The sequence below is a fragment of the Nematostella vectensis genome, chromosome 1 (genome assembly GCF_932526225.1).
Source record: "Nematostella vectensis chromosome 1, jaNemVect1.1, whole genome shotgun sequence".
In the NCBI taxonomy this organism is placed as follows: domain Eukaryota; kingdom Metazoa; phylum Cnidaria; class Anthozoa; order Actiniaria; family Edwardsiidae; genus Nematostella; species Nematostella vectensis.
This window is the reverse complement of record NC_064034.1, coordinates 2431528-2444140: the sequence shown is the minus strand read 5'-3', so window position 1 is coordinate 2444140 and position 12613 is coordinate 2431528. Positions and strand designations below refer to the sequence as shown.

The 12613-nt window shown below is 42.0% G+C and overlaps 3 protein-coding genes and 1 long non-coding RNA gene across 5 annotated transcripts; 3 read left to right on the top strand and 1 right to left on the bottom strand.

The window, feature by feature from the left end:
• Window positions 1–11: 11 nt before the first annotated feature.
• On the top strand, window positions 12–3028 carry LOC5506252 (actin-binding protein IPP). The gene is made up of 2 exons (XM_001626922.3): window positions 12–1451; window positions 1789–3028. The coding sequence occupies exons 1-2, from the start codon at window positions 482–484 to the stop codon at window positions 2214–2216; spliced, it is 1398 nt and encodes a 465-aa protein (XP_001626972.2). The 5' UTR covers window positions 12–481; the 3' UTR covers window positions 2217–3028.
• Window positions 3029–3462: 434 nt separating this feature from the next.
• Window positions 3463–7217, top strand: LOC5506262 (heterogeneous nuclear ribonucleoprotein U-like protein 1). 2 transcript variants are annotated; one of them, XM_032374635.2, is made up of 3 exons: window positions 3463–3923; window positions 4827–6220; window positions 6309–6490. In XM_032374635.2, the coding sequence occupies exons 1-3, from the start codon at window positions 3648–3650 to the stop codon at window positions 6337–6339; spliced, it is 1701 nt and encodes a 566-aa protein (XP_032230526.1). In that variant the 5' UTR covers window positions 3463–3647; the 3' UTR covers window positions 6340–6490. The 2 variants fall into 2 exon arrangements, with proteins under 2 accessions (XP_032230526.1, XP_001626973.2); XM_001626923.3 differs by having other exon boundaries at window positions 4827–7217.
• A 620-nt stretch (window positions 7218–7837) lies between these two features.
• Window positions 7838–10933, bottom strand: LOC5506249 (inhibin beta B chain). Its single transcript, XM_032374636.2, has 2 exons — window positions 10309–10933; window positions 7838–9730 (listed from the first exon to the last, which is right to left on the bottom strand). The coding sequence occupies exons 1-2, from the start codon at window positions 10814–10816 to the stop codon at window positions 8937–8939; spliced, it is 1302 nt and encodes a 433-aa protein (XP_032230527.1). The 5' UTR covers window positions 10817–10933; the 3' UTR covers window positions 7838–8936.
• A 64-nt stretch (window positions 10934–10997) lies between these two features.
• Window positions 10998–12534, top strand: LOC125567990. The gene is made up of 2 exons (XR_007311973.1): window positions 10998–11087; window positions 11215–12534. It is a non-coding gene; the product is annotated as an uncharacterized LOC125567990 (long non-coding RNA).
• Window positions 12535–12613: the final 79 nt, after the last annotated feature.

Below are 12613 nucleotides of genomic sequence, written 5' to 3'. Positions count from 1 at the left end.
TTTCCTTTATTTGTGAGCAATGGTCATAAAATAAGCTTAAATACCCATAGATCAAACAACAAAATAAAATAAAAAATACTATAGGTTAATGGGAGGCCTGCGTTGAGCCCGCAGTGAAAGAAGGAAAGGGACACAACAAGTAAATATGGCAGATCGTCGTCGCCAAGAAAGCGCAAATCTGGCCAAAGAACACGCAATAGGCATTTTAAATAGACTACAGCACTTGCGAAGACTCAACACGATGTGTGATGCCGTTCTTAAAGTAGAGGAAAAGCAATTTCCTATCCATAAGATTGTAGTTTCAGCCTGAAGTCCTTATTTTGAGGTGTTGTTTAGTGGCGGGCTGAGAGAAAGCTACCTAGACACCGTGACAATTCAAGGCATCGATAGCGAAACATTCAGTGCGTTGTTAGACTTTATATACACGGGAGTAATCAATGTAAACGAAGAAAACGTACAGCAACTTTTGCCGGCCGCGAAAATGCTCCAACTAGACGCAGTAGAAAAGTGTTGTTGTGATTTCCTGATGCGTCAACTTGAACATGCTAACTGTCTAGGAATTTACTTGTTCGCTGAAGCCCACAGCTGCGCAGATCTGTCAACAAACGCTTTAGAATTCATTCACAGGAATTTTGTACTAGTTTGTGAGAGCGAGGAGTACCTCGAACTCGATAGATGGCATTTGCTACAACTTTTGGACTCTGAAGATTTAAAAATAGAATCAGAATGTCAAGTTTTCGAAGCAGCGATGAGATGGGTCATGTTTGACATGCGCAGTAGACGGGAAGCTCTTGGAAAAATCCTAGAACGCATCCGTCTGCCTCTAATCTCACCCAAATACTTTGAAAAATTCTTGTCAGAGTGTCAAAATGAAAGCTTGCATCGGATGTTAGGAAACATCCTTGAAGGTTACCGTAGTTACCAATCATTGGCGCACAGTGCTGTCAAAGGCATAGTCCAGCCTAGGAGAGCCTCAAGGAAATGCTTTTACATCATTGGCGGGTACAGCAGAAGTGCTGGGGGCAGATGGAGTGATACTGCATCTTTAGCAAATGTGGAGAAATTTGATACATTCACTCAGACATGTTATGGTTCTACCCCTACATCAATGAGTTATCCCAGGAGTGGGCACTGTGTAGCATCTGTCAGTGGTTTGGTGTATGCGATAGGCGGGGAGAACGACTCTTTGATATATGACATCACTGAATGTTATGACCCCACACTAAATTCTTGGTCTGTTGTTGCTCCTTTGACAGCACCAAGAGTTGCATGTGGCGCATGTGTGGTTGATGGATTTATTTATGTTCTTGGTGGCTGGGTTGGATCAGAGATTGCAGACAGTATTGAGCGATATGATCCTAAAGAGAACCTCTGGGAAATTGTTGGTAAAGTGGAGACCAAACGGCTTCATCTTGGAGTAACTGAACTCCATGGGAACATATATGTGATTGGTATGTTTTATGTTATTTACTCTTGAAAGCAGTGGGGAAGCCCCCCCCCCCCCCCCCCCCCCGTTTTTTAAACCAACAGGTTTCAAGCAGTATATATGCAACCGACAACAGGTCTGTTGAACAGTTTAAAATCCCCACGTTCTTATAAATAGGATTTGGAACCACCACCCACCCCTCCCCCCCAACTTTAGACCCCCCACTTATGGGACCACTCCGCCTCCCCTTGCACCTTGGTATTCATAGTGTTTGCACACAGTTTAAGATCATTAAAAAATTTCAGTGTCCATAATTTTTTTCCTAAGAATCTAACTTTTTAACTTTTTTCTCTTTTTCTTAGGTGGGATCAGTGAGCTAGGTGAGCAACTTAAGTGCACTGAAAGCTTCAACCCATTAAAAGACAAATGGACAAAGCTTGCTGACATGAGCACTAGACGTTCATACCTTGGTGTGGCATCTCTAGGGGACGCCATCTATGCTGTAGGTGGTGAGAATGAGCATGAGGGCGTTTTGAGAAGTGTGGAGCGCTATGACTATGCCACTGATGAATGGGTGTTGTTTGCCATGCTTGAAACACCTAGAGCTGGGCTGAGTCTTGCTACCAATAACAATATGTTGTATGTAATTGGTGGGAGAACAGCAGGTGGTGAGTTTAGTGCCCCTATCACCATGGCAACCATTGAAGTCTACAACCAACAAAAGAACAAATGGACTCATGCCTCTGATTTGTCTCTTAGCCGGTGTGAGTTTGGAGTTGGTATTGTATGATGACTAGAAAGCCATTAGAAAATTTTCTTAGCACTTTGATTGTTTACTGTTGTAGTTAGAGCCCATTCATTAAAAAACAGTAAATGAAAATGTAATTATAAATTAAAAAAATTAAATTTAAAATTAAACTCCAAAGGGGCATATACACACTAAAACTTATCTCTGTCAAGTAAACTGTGTGGGACATACCAATTCTCCCTGTTTTTTTTGTGGGAGACTCGGGCAAGAGAATTGAAACTTCCTATACATTTACTTTAATATCCTGGGAAAATTCATAAAGAATTTCTTATACACTTCCTGTATTTGAAGCACAGTTTTTGAGCTTTCAAGGTTAGCAAGTGCACCCTATAGCAGCCAGAAGAAGACCCCATACAATTTCAAATTCTGAATTTGGCCTATGGCTGCAGGCCCATACCCAGGGGGTTGCATGGGGTGCACCCCCCCCCCCCCAGTGGCAGAAAGTCTACTCCAATTCGCTATAGATGTGCTATTTGTAGACAAAACTATAAAGCTTAAGCGATTTGATATAAAAAGACATTCTAAATCACTCTGCTGGTATATCATAAATCTATAAGTGAAACTTGTTTTTGTAGCCAAATATGATAATAAATGCCTGTGGAGATACTGCAATGACATAAAAAATCCCTTTTTATCAGAAGACTCCCCCCAGGAGAAAATTAGGTCTACTTTAATTCCGGATTTCATGAAAACGTGAATCGGCGCTCAGCGAAACATATTTTTGAATGTATGAAGGCAAGAAATGTGAAGCTTGATGACGACGTACGGTGACGTCACCTAATCATTCGAAACAAGAAAAAAAAATGCAAAAGGCAAATAAGAAAAACATATTATTTGTGGATTTACACCGATGTAAATGTTTTATAAGGTGCCATGAATAAAATCTATCTATCTATCTATCTATCTTTCAACACCCCCCACCCCCCCCCCACCCACCCAAGAAAAATCCTGTGTACGGGCCTGGCTGGAACTCTAAATAAAGTTGGCGCTCATTCCCTTTCCTTTTTGACTCCTTAGTTAGCTGGAAAGCAATATCCATGAGAATTATTTTCATGTATGAAAAAATCACCTGCTTTTTTCGTTGAATAGGATCTAGATTTTACGCTTTATCACTTAACATTGTTATAATAAAAAAAACACACTGATATAACATTCATAACATTAATCATGGTCAGAGGCTAGAAGGTTTAGGAATTCTACGTGGGCTTCCTGTGTTACTACGCCCGCGTGAGCTTCTGGGATATCACTGTCTAGTAAAGCCGCCATTTTGTTTAAAACTTCTTGATACAATTTCAGAAAGATACAACAAAAATTAAACAAGATTTGTACCATACACTGCTGCGGTACTTGTGGACTGGTAACACTACGACTGACACTAACACATTTGAAAATTTATTGAATACTAAAGCGAATATGGATCGGTTTCGCCACCCACATGGACAACCTGTCAACAAAACACAAGACTACGCGAGAGATTTACCGAGACAGCCATGGTCAAGTGCATCCATCTATTGTCCAGGTCCTGCCCCCTACCCCCCTCCGCGGCAGCGTGTTTTATTAGATGATCATAATAGCGATCTGCACTTTGTGATAGAGCAAGATGGGGTGACCGGCGGCAACCACTCTGCCCCTGGGTTTGACTACATGTGGGCTGGGGCAAGAGCTTCCCATGGCGTCAAGTCTGGCAAGGTATATACTATAATTCTGCTGCAATGGTTACAAGTTGCGTACGTCACACAACAGTGCTTATTTGCTGCAAAAACAAATTTAAACTCGGCTTTTATTTCTTATTTTTCTCAGTTGTATACACAGTACTAGAAGGTATGTTTGATTCTGTTGTCAGGTGCATGCATGATCATTGGGAGCACCCCCTGAGGGGAGGGGGGAAAGGGAAAAATCTTCCAAACTCTAGGAAAGGGCAAGCGATCCCCAAAGTGATATACCTGTCTAAAAACATTGGTTTTCTTGCATGCATGTGAAAATGATGGATTCCTGGGTCTAAAAAACATTTACATACCTGTCAACTCTCCCGCATTTGGCGGGAGTCTCAAGATTTTGGACCCCTTTCTCCTGCTCTCCCATGCTGAACAACAGATCTCCAGCTTTTTAGCAATTATTATTGCTTCCAAAAATTATTCTATATGAAATTGACGTTTGCCTATTTTCTATTAAACACACAATTTATCTAACACCCTTGTAAAATCGATACATGGATTTGTGTGTGAGATGGTTATACCACAACACAAAATGGCAAATGCCTGCAAGGTTATACCCACCCTCCCCCAAAAATGAATATACAGTACCCCAACCCTCCCCCACAAAAAATTCTCAAGCCTTGAGACATTTGGAGGTTGCCAGGTATGCATTTATCACAAGTTAAGCACTAACCACATACTCCTAAATCAAAAGTTTCTTGTCCAATTGGCAGGTTCACCACAGTGTAGTACTGGAAATTGCCAGAAGTTAAGTTATTCCCTTAGATAATAATATCATTTGTTTGCATCGTTGCTCTTTTAGCTGATAGTATTATATGATACAATTATTATGAAATATATATATTTTAAAAATATTTGCCCCATTTGTTTTTTTTAGATATTTTTTGAAGTGACTGTCCTTGACAAACTTCCAGTGGATCTTCCAGAGACAGAGACCACGCCCCATGTTGTGCGTGTTGGATGGTCTGTAGACAGTGCTAACCTACAAGTGGGCGAAGATGCCTTGTCGTATGGTTATGGGGGGACTGCTAAATGTTCAGTCAGTAACAAGTTCTTTGACTATGGAGAGCGTTACTCCTCCAATGACATAATCACTTGTTATATTGATCTTGATGCAAGTCCCAAATGCATCTTTTTTGCAAAGAATGGACTTTACCTAGGGGTAGCATTCAGACTTGGACCTGAAGCGTACAATAAAGCTTTTTACCCCCACGTGACAGTCAAGAATATGCGTGTTCGAGTAAATTTTGGTGGTTTTGCACCATATTTTCCTCCAATTCAAGGCTTCCGAATGATAGAAGATGCTGAACAGCCTTTGCTTATTCCTGGCACTAGGGGTCCAGCCTCCCAGCGTGACTGCCAAGTAATCATGATGGTTGGGTTACCTGGTGCAGGGAAGACTTACTGGGCGGAAAAATATGTCAAGGACCACCCTGAAAAGAAGTTTAACATCCTAGGAACAAATGCCATTATGGACAAAATGAAAGTAATGAATCTCGCGCGACGGCATAACTACCATGGTCGGTGGGATGCTTTGATTAAACAAGCTTCTGATATTCTAAATAAAGTGCTGAAGATTGCTGAGAGAAAGAATAGGAACTATATACTTGATCAGACCAATGTTTACCCCAATGCACGGCGTAGAAAAATGAATAACTTTCGTGGGTTTCATAGAATTGCTGCTGTTTTGGTAACAACAAATGAAGTCTTGAAGGAGAGGACAGAGAGGAGGGAGAACCTGGAAGGCAAGAAAGTCCCAGTGGAAGCCGTTATGGAGATGAAGGCGAATTTCACGCTGCCTGAAGTTGGAGAGATCTTCAACGAAGTGTGGTTCATAGAGGAGAGCAAGGAGTCCTCTGTTAGACTTGTGGAACAGTTCCGTGCAGAGGGTCAGGAGTTCAAGGATTCTGAGAAGAAGCGTAAACCAGAGGATGACAGGTCTTCCGGGCCATCTGACTTTAAGAGGATGCAGACTGATTGCCCCCCATCACAGCATGGGCCTCAGTCATTTGATTATGACCACAAGACAGTTGGTGAATCACCAGTGCCTTCACATGACCTTCCAGCCAGGGATCAAGACAACAAATCAAGTGATATCCACCCAGCTGCACCAGGCTTCGCCCCTAATGTAGAACAAGATAGATATGCCCCTAGGGCTGAACCTCATAGATATACTTCTAGGACTGATTCATATAGATATGGTCCGCCAGGGGACGTATATACACCCGACTCTACAACAAAGCCATCCAGAGCAGACTTCAAGCCTCCTAGGTATGACAACTGTAGAGGGGGGTATGAGAAATTACCTGAAACCAAACGGCCTGTTTTTCAACCAGCTGATCAGAAATCACCATTGCAGGGTTTACCCAGAGGGGACACTCAGCCGTTAAACATGTATATATATGGGCGTGACCAACAAGCCCCAGGGCAACCGGACTCCTACAGAGCAGGATCTAAGGAATATGTGCCCCAACCTGAAGGCTATAGTGCTGTACCAGGACCATACCAGAGCTATGGTAGAGGCTGGCAGGGCGGATTTGGTCAGGTTCAGCCAAGTTATGGTATGCCTGACTATGGATCCCAAAACTATTCGCATTTTGATGAGCAGGGTTACAGTAGCCAAGGTAACAGCTATGGACCATGGCAAGGGGATCAGCAGCAATATAACCAAGGTTACCACTACTAGTCCTTGCGTTTTATTCACTTCTATGGTAAATAGAAGTATTGTAGCCAGGACTTAGAGTGGGGTTGTGCCAGCCATAGACATGCCCATAGGATGGTTTGGGGACGGGGAAGGGATGTGTAATCAAGACTCCCCATTTAAAGTCCACATATCTGCATATGTCTTGAAGCCAATAGAGGCCGCCTTTACATTCAGCCGGGAAGGATATTCTCAAGTTACACTTGCCTGACTTTTTTTTAATACTCTATTACAAAAAAGTCGACGTGAGAGTGCAACCTCAACCCCAGTCTCTGGGCTTGATAAATATCATATAGCAGAAAGAATTTTATTTGATGATCCTCAGAGAAAAAATCCGGGGGATCTGCGCACGCCCAGCTCCACACCTGGTATGTTAGGTACCAGTTGGTTTGTCAGAAAAAATAGAATGAAAATTATCCAGTTTTTATTCAATTTTATGTAGAATTTTAGACTTGGAACGTAACAAAGTTTATAGCAAAGATGTCCCAGAGACAAAAACGCATAGCTCTTTAATAACAAGTCATTTATGAAAATTGTTAGAAATTGAGATAAAAGTTTGATACTTTAGTATCTTTGATGTGTGATAATTGCCTTGCTCAGTGTGGCATTATATTGATATTGCCTCGGTCATATAGCCTAATTCACACATAATACGCCAGTTCTTTTCTGTATGTGATGATAAATGGTTTGCGCAACGTCTGACAGGAGCCAGGAAGATTCTTTCGAGGCTTAAAGCTCTAAATATATCCTGTCTCCATAGGGATAGTGCGACCTCATCTGTCGCGTCAGGTTATACCTACGTGTGTGGCAATGTAAAACAACCCGCAAAATCGCAACTATGAGCAAAAGCGCCTAATTTAGTGTCTTTACACGTGTATTTTGTGCGTCAGTTATTCTGTAGCACAGAATTACGTTCTGTGGCAAGGGGTGGTGCGCCCGCCGGGCGTGTTTCTCCGTGCAACCCTTGTTTTGACATACTTGATGATACACCAAACTGTTCGTGTCTGTTGTTACCACACCATTTTCCACGCTATGAAAAAAAACGGTTTCGTATGAAAAAAAACGGTTGTCGTATGTAGACTCATAAGGGTATTGAAAATGTTCAAAAGAGCACAGTAAGACGAGAGTTGACATGAGACGTGAGTTTTATGTCTCTTGATAAGATTGATCCATTTAATAAGGACGACTCAGTTTCATATTTTTTATTGAAAAATTTTCACTGAAGTTTATCAGATCATCACAAACTTAGGCAGGATTGTGACTGCCCCTGCTCAACTGTTATCAAACAGGCAAGTATTTTCGCCCGATATAACATCTAAACCCCACTACTTTGGAACTATGTCATTTCTCTGCTAGACTATGGCCGAATGCTAGTCTATGGGTCATATCAAGTTTGAAGCTCTTTAAAAGATTTTACTCCGAACTAGAGATTAGGCTTTTCGCTACTTGAACAATCTTTGCATTACTAACTAAGGTAAAATATTTTGACGCCCTTTCTATAGATCGTTAAACTATAAGAATTTTGATTAATGGTTGCTGATTTAAGCTCGAATCCAACGGCTTGTGTTTCTTGTCGATCAAAATAAATAATCGCTTCTCGCGAACGGCTAATCCACGTATACTATGTTTGAATAGCTCACTCTATTGATGGATTGAGAGTTAGGGCGAGGTATCTGTCAATGAAGAGGCGTCTCTTGTTTCACATTATAAGACACATGCTGCGCATCACAGCTATCCCTGACAGAGCTAAAAAGAAATCAAAATATCTTATGACATCCAGCCGATGGAAATTGCATAATCATTATTTGGATCGTGCTGAGTAATGCTAACTGATTTCTGAATTGCATTTTAAATGCATCATGTTTAGCAATTTTATCTTCTATGTCTCATGTCGATATCTATTTTAGACCTCAATGCTACGAAAATTTCACTGAGTCTTATTCGAACTAGCATCATCTAAATTCTACTAAAGCTATCTAACATGAATCTCTCTGCTAGAGAAAGGTTATAATGGTAGCATGGTGTGATTACCGACGAGAGTTTCGGCTCTTTTTGTTATTACCCCAATTACGGCCATAAGACCGAATGGGGGCCTCGTTAAATTGTACACTGATGCGCTTCGCCTTTGCCGACAATTAGCGGCGGCTTTATTAACGCACTAAGGGATGACTTTCTGCTCTCGCCATTGAGGAAATTTCTTCCGCTCACGGCCGCCATAACCTTCGTTAACAAAATGGAGACAAAGTACGCCTGTAGGTAGGATTTACCGACTTAGGGGCGTGTAGCTTAGGAGCACCCACACTCCTCGACTACCATGTTCGACACATTCTCTTGGAAAAGGTTTTCGTCTTTGTCGTAGTACAGGAGAGAAAGATCGAACATTTTGGTGGGTGCGCAACAAGGCGAGAGCTCTCTTTGTTTCCTGAGGAGTGCGACTTTCTGGATGACTTCTGTGTGGTGATAGACAGGCAAAATGTGTCCATAGCACGAACCTGTGCAGTAGTTAGCGTTAAATCCTCGTGGAACGAGGATCCAATTGTCCCACCCCATCTCTTCGAACGACACATAGAATTCCTGGCGACAGCATTCGCGCATTCCGGGACTGCAGTGGATCGCGCGTTTCTTGCGCTGTTTGCGAGTTTCGCCAAGCCCCAGCGTTATAAATGGTCGATATTGGTCATTTGAGGCAATCAAGTCGGCCAAGAGGGACCTGCAATTTGGGCAAGATACCCCTAAAGTGTGTATGAAGTTCGTGTTGTTTGGCTTTGCCTCTGCGTTATCGATCCATTGCCTGACCATGGATAACACGTTAACTGATATCCACCCGTGGTCCGAAGGGTGCAATTGTTTGCTGGCTACTGTGTGGTGTTTGCTGGTCGGCAGTGGGCCTCGCGTGTGTTTTCTTGTAGCAGAATCTTGGAAGACCAGTGTGCTTTCTTCCATTTGGTGTGTAGAGTTTTTGTAGAACCAAAGTACGGCGGAGGAGATGTGCTTGGTGTGAATCTTTTTCGAAAAGCGGTACTCAAACAGATGTGCTTTCCTGGACTGTCTTTGTCTTGGTAAGCGCGGTGGAGACGCAACTGAAAAAAAATATAATGTAGTTTAATTTCGATTCATTGACCTAGGAAGTTATTTGCAGAAGTCGGACAAATTTGACTATGTTCGGGGTAATTTTTGTGCTTGCGAAATTTGATGCTTTAATATAAATACTAGAGAATTCGTAAAACTGTTCGTGACCCCTATAAAGAACTGCGATGAACTTGAAATACAAATAATTCTTTTGCAAAACAGTGAATTTGTAGCGCACCGGTATATATTGCGCTAGGCTTGAGTAACCGTGAAAATTTCACTGCCGAGAGTCGTTTATTCTCATTGTTGATAGGATTTTTCAGTAAATCATCTTGTCTAATCGCTAACACACGGGTCAAGGATTCAACATCTAAAAAAATTGCTTGAATCTCATGTCCTGTCGCATGCGGAAAACGCGAACCAGTCTCTTTAACCTACAAAGCCTCAGCTAGCATAAGCTACTGGGCCGTTCAATAAGCTGGACAGGAAACAAGTAAATAGAAGCTATTGAGAAACAATTAGATGATTCGGATAAACAGCCCCGGGATTACTAACAGACCCCTAGTGACCCAAATACGATCTGTATTACCTTTTCTACCGATCACAATAACTTGAGAAACCTTGCCTTCCTCCGACTCTGAAACGTCTTTGCCTCTGTCGCGATTTAGAGTGGTTTCCAGGAAATAGCTATCCATTAGAGGTGTCGGGATACTCAGCTTAGGAACTTTGATTTTTGGCTCAGAATCCATGTGCAATTTCTGGAGAATCTGCGTTTTAATCATGTCAATGCGTATCTTGTACTCTAATGACCCTGGTTTAGGTGGTTGTTTTACTCCGCAGTTTTTGCAGCCAGTGAGCGCAGTCTTGTCACCGGTAGGGAATTGCAGCCTTACTGAGGTCGCATTGCCCAAGTATTGGACGTGTTTGTACCTTGTCGCGTTGAGGAGCGCGTTATCCGCGGTAACGTTGCGTCTTGCAGTCGCACTCACTTGTGAGGCTAGCACTGCAGACAGTATTATCGGAAGGACATAACAGCACATGCTCAACTCCATTGCTGGCATCATTGCTAGCGGAAGACGTCTAAGACTTAAGAGCATTTGAATTAGCGCACAATCTGTTTGCAACACTCGTAGACCAGATAAACGCAGGAAACAATTGGAGACACCTGATGAGAAGTTGGAATTCGGAGCCACGACCTCTAGCGTACATATCAGCGCTAAAGTAAGTAGCGGCGAATGCACCAATCACAACGCTCGCTTAGAAAGCCAAGATTAGTATCTCTTTGTGTATTGTGTTTTGCCATAAGGGCAATGCATGGGAGATATCCCGCTAGCTGCGATGTGAGTATAATTCAGGAAGCAAAATGTGGTAAGTAAGTAGCGCATTTGTCTCCTGCAAAGACAAGATACATTTACGCGAAAGCTCATGTCGACTCATGGGAGACACATGTATGCTTGTATTCTCGAGTTACGAATTTCTCCTACTGCCATTCCAGGAGAGATGCCCAGATGTCAGCAAGTTCACTTTGCTATGATAGCAAATATCCGATTGGTGCCAACGAGATGCCTACATGACAAAACGTGTCAGCAGGTCTGACAGAACGGCAAGCCAACAAACCGTTAAGATAAACAAATCTCGACAGTAAGGGCGTGATTCTGTAAAAAAAACATAATCACTCCAAGAGCGGCCAACTGCTGACAAAGCGCTTAATGTACCGATTTTGGTTTGCGCTTCCGTAGTAGAAGTACAAATAACGTGCGTATGATGCTAATAAACATTAAGTTAACCGACCCTTGATCGTTAAATAATAATACAATCCAGAGTTACAGCGTAGCCCCTGAAACTATTCTCTCATCAAGGGCTTACCATTACAATAATAAGATCAGGGCTGGACAAATGTTAATCACGACGAAAAAGAGAAGGCAGGTATGTGTGAATGTTAAGCATACCTGTATTACTACCAAAATAGAGGGTATTCACATATACTTATCCGGTTCAATAAAGTCTCAGGTGCGATTATTGCGTGTGCCGTAGTTACGAATGAAGTCTCTCGCCTGCACACGTGTTGTGAGTTTACGCGTCAAGGGTGCTGAAAATCCTATCCACACCTGCCCTGGAATGCGAGTCACTCGTAGTAGTCTTATCTTTGATGTGGATATCTGTACTATCCAGATAGTCGAGACCAGGAGCAATTCCGAATGGTTTTTGTTGAGAACTCGGAGCATGCGCTCACTCTTTTAATACGAGCACGAAATTATTGGTTTAAAAAAATTGAGTAGCGAGATGTGAGTACATTAATTAATACTTTTTTACCATCATATTTTTATTTTATTTTTCTCTAGGATAGCTATTTTCAATTGCGTTTGCTTGTTTTTTGTTTGTTTCGTGAAACCCCGTTAAAATGAAATTTTCAATGTCTGTGGAGTTTCACGGCCCAGTTGGTGACTCTGATGGGGCGGGGAAGCCAACGAGAGCTTAGCATAGGGCGGCCCCGGGGCAATAACCATTGGGGTGTGTTTGATCAGTGTGAATTCGTCTCCTTGCACGAGAGTCGGTATTAACATATTTCTAGTGAAATTTACAGCTGTGTTTGCTATCATTACAAAATATTTAGTAAACCCCTCCCCTGGTCAGATATGTTCAGTACTATGCGGCCTGTAGAATAACAACATATGATTCAGATTTGGAATCTGTTAATGCCCATTTTTTCGTGGCTTAGAGTTAATTGACATTCTCAAGCCGAAAACAGACGTTTAACTCTCGATTCCCACTTTTCAACTCCTCGCTTATTATATACATACTTTTTTGCATTCTTCAGAACTTTTTAAAAAAAAATATTTTTTGCATACAAATACCTCATTGGCTTATTCACTGTCAAACATGGAATGGACTTA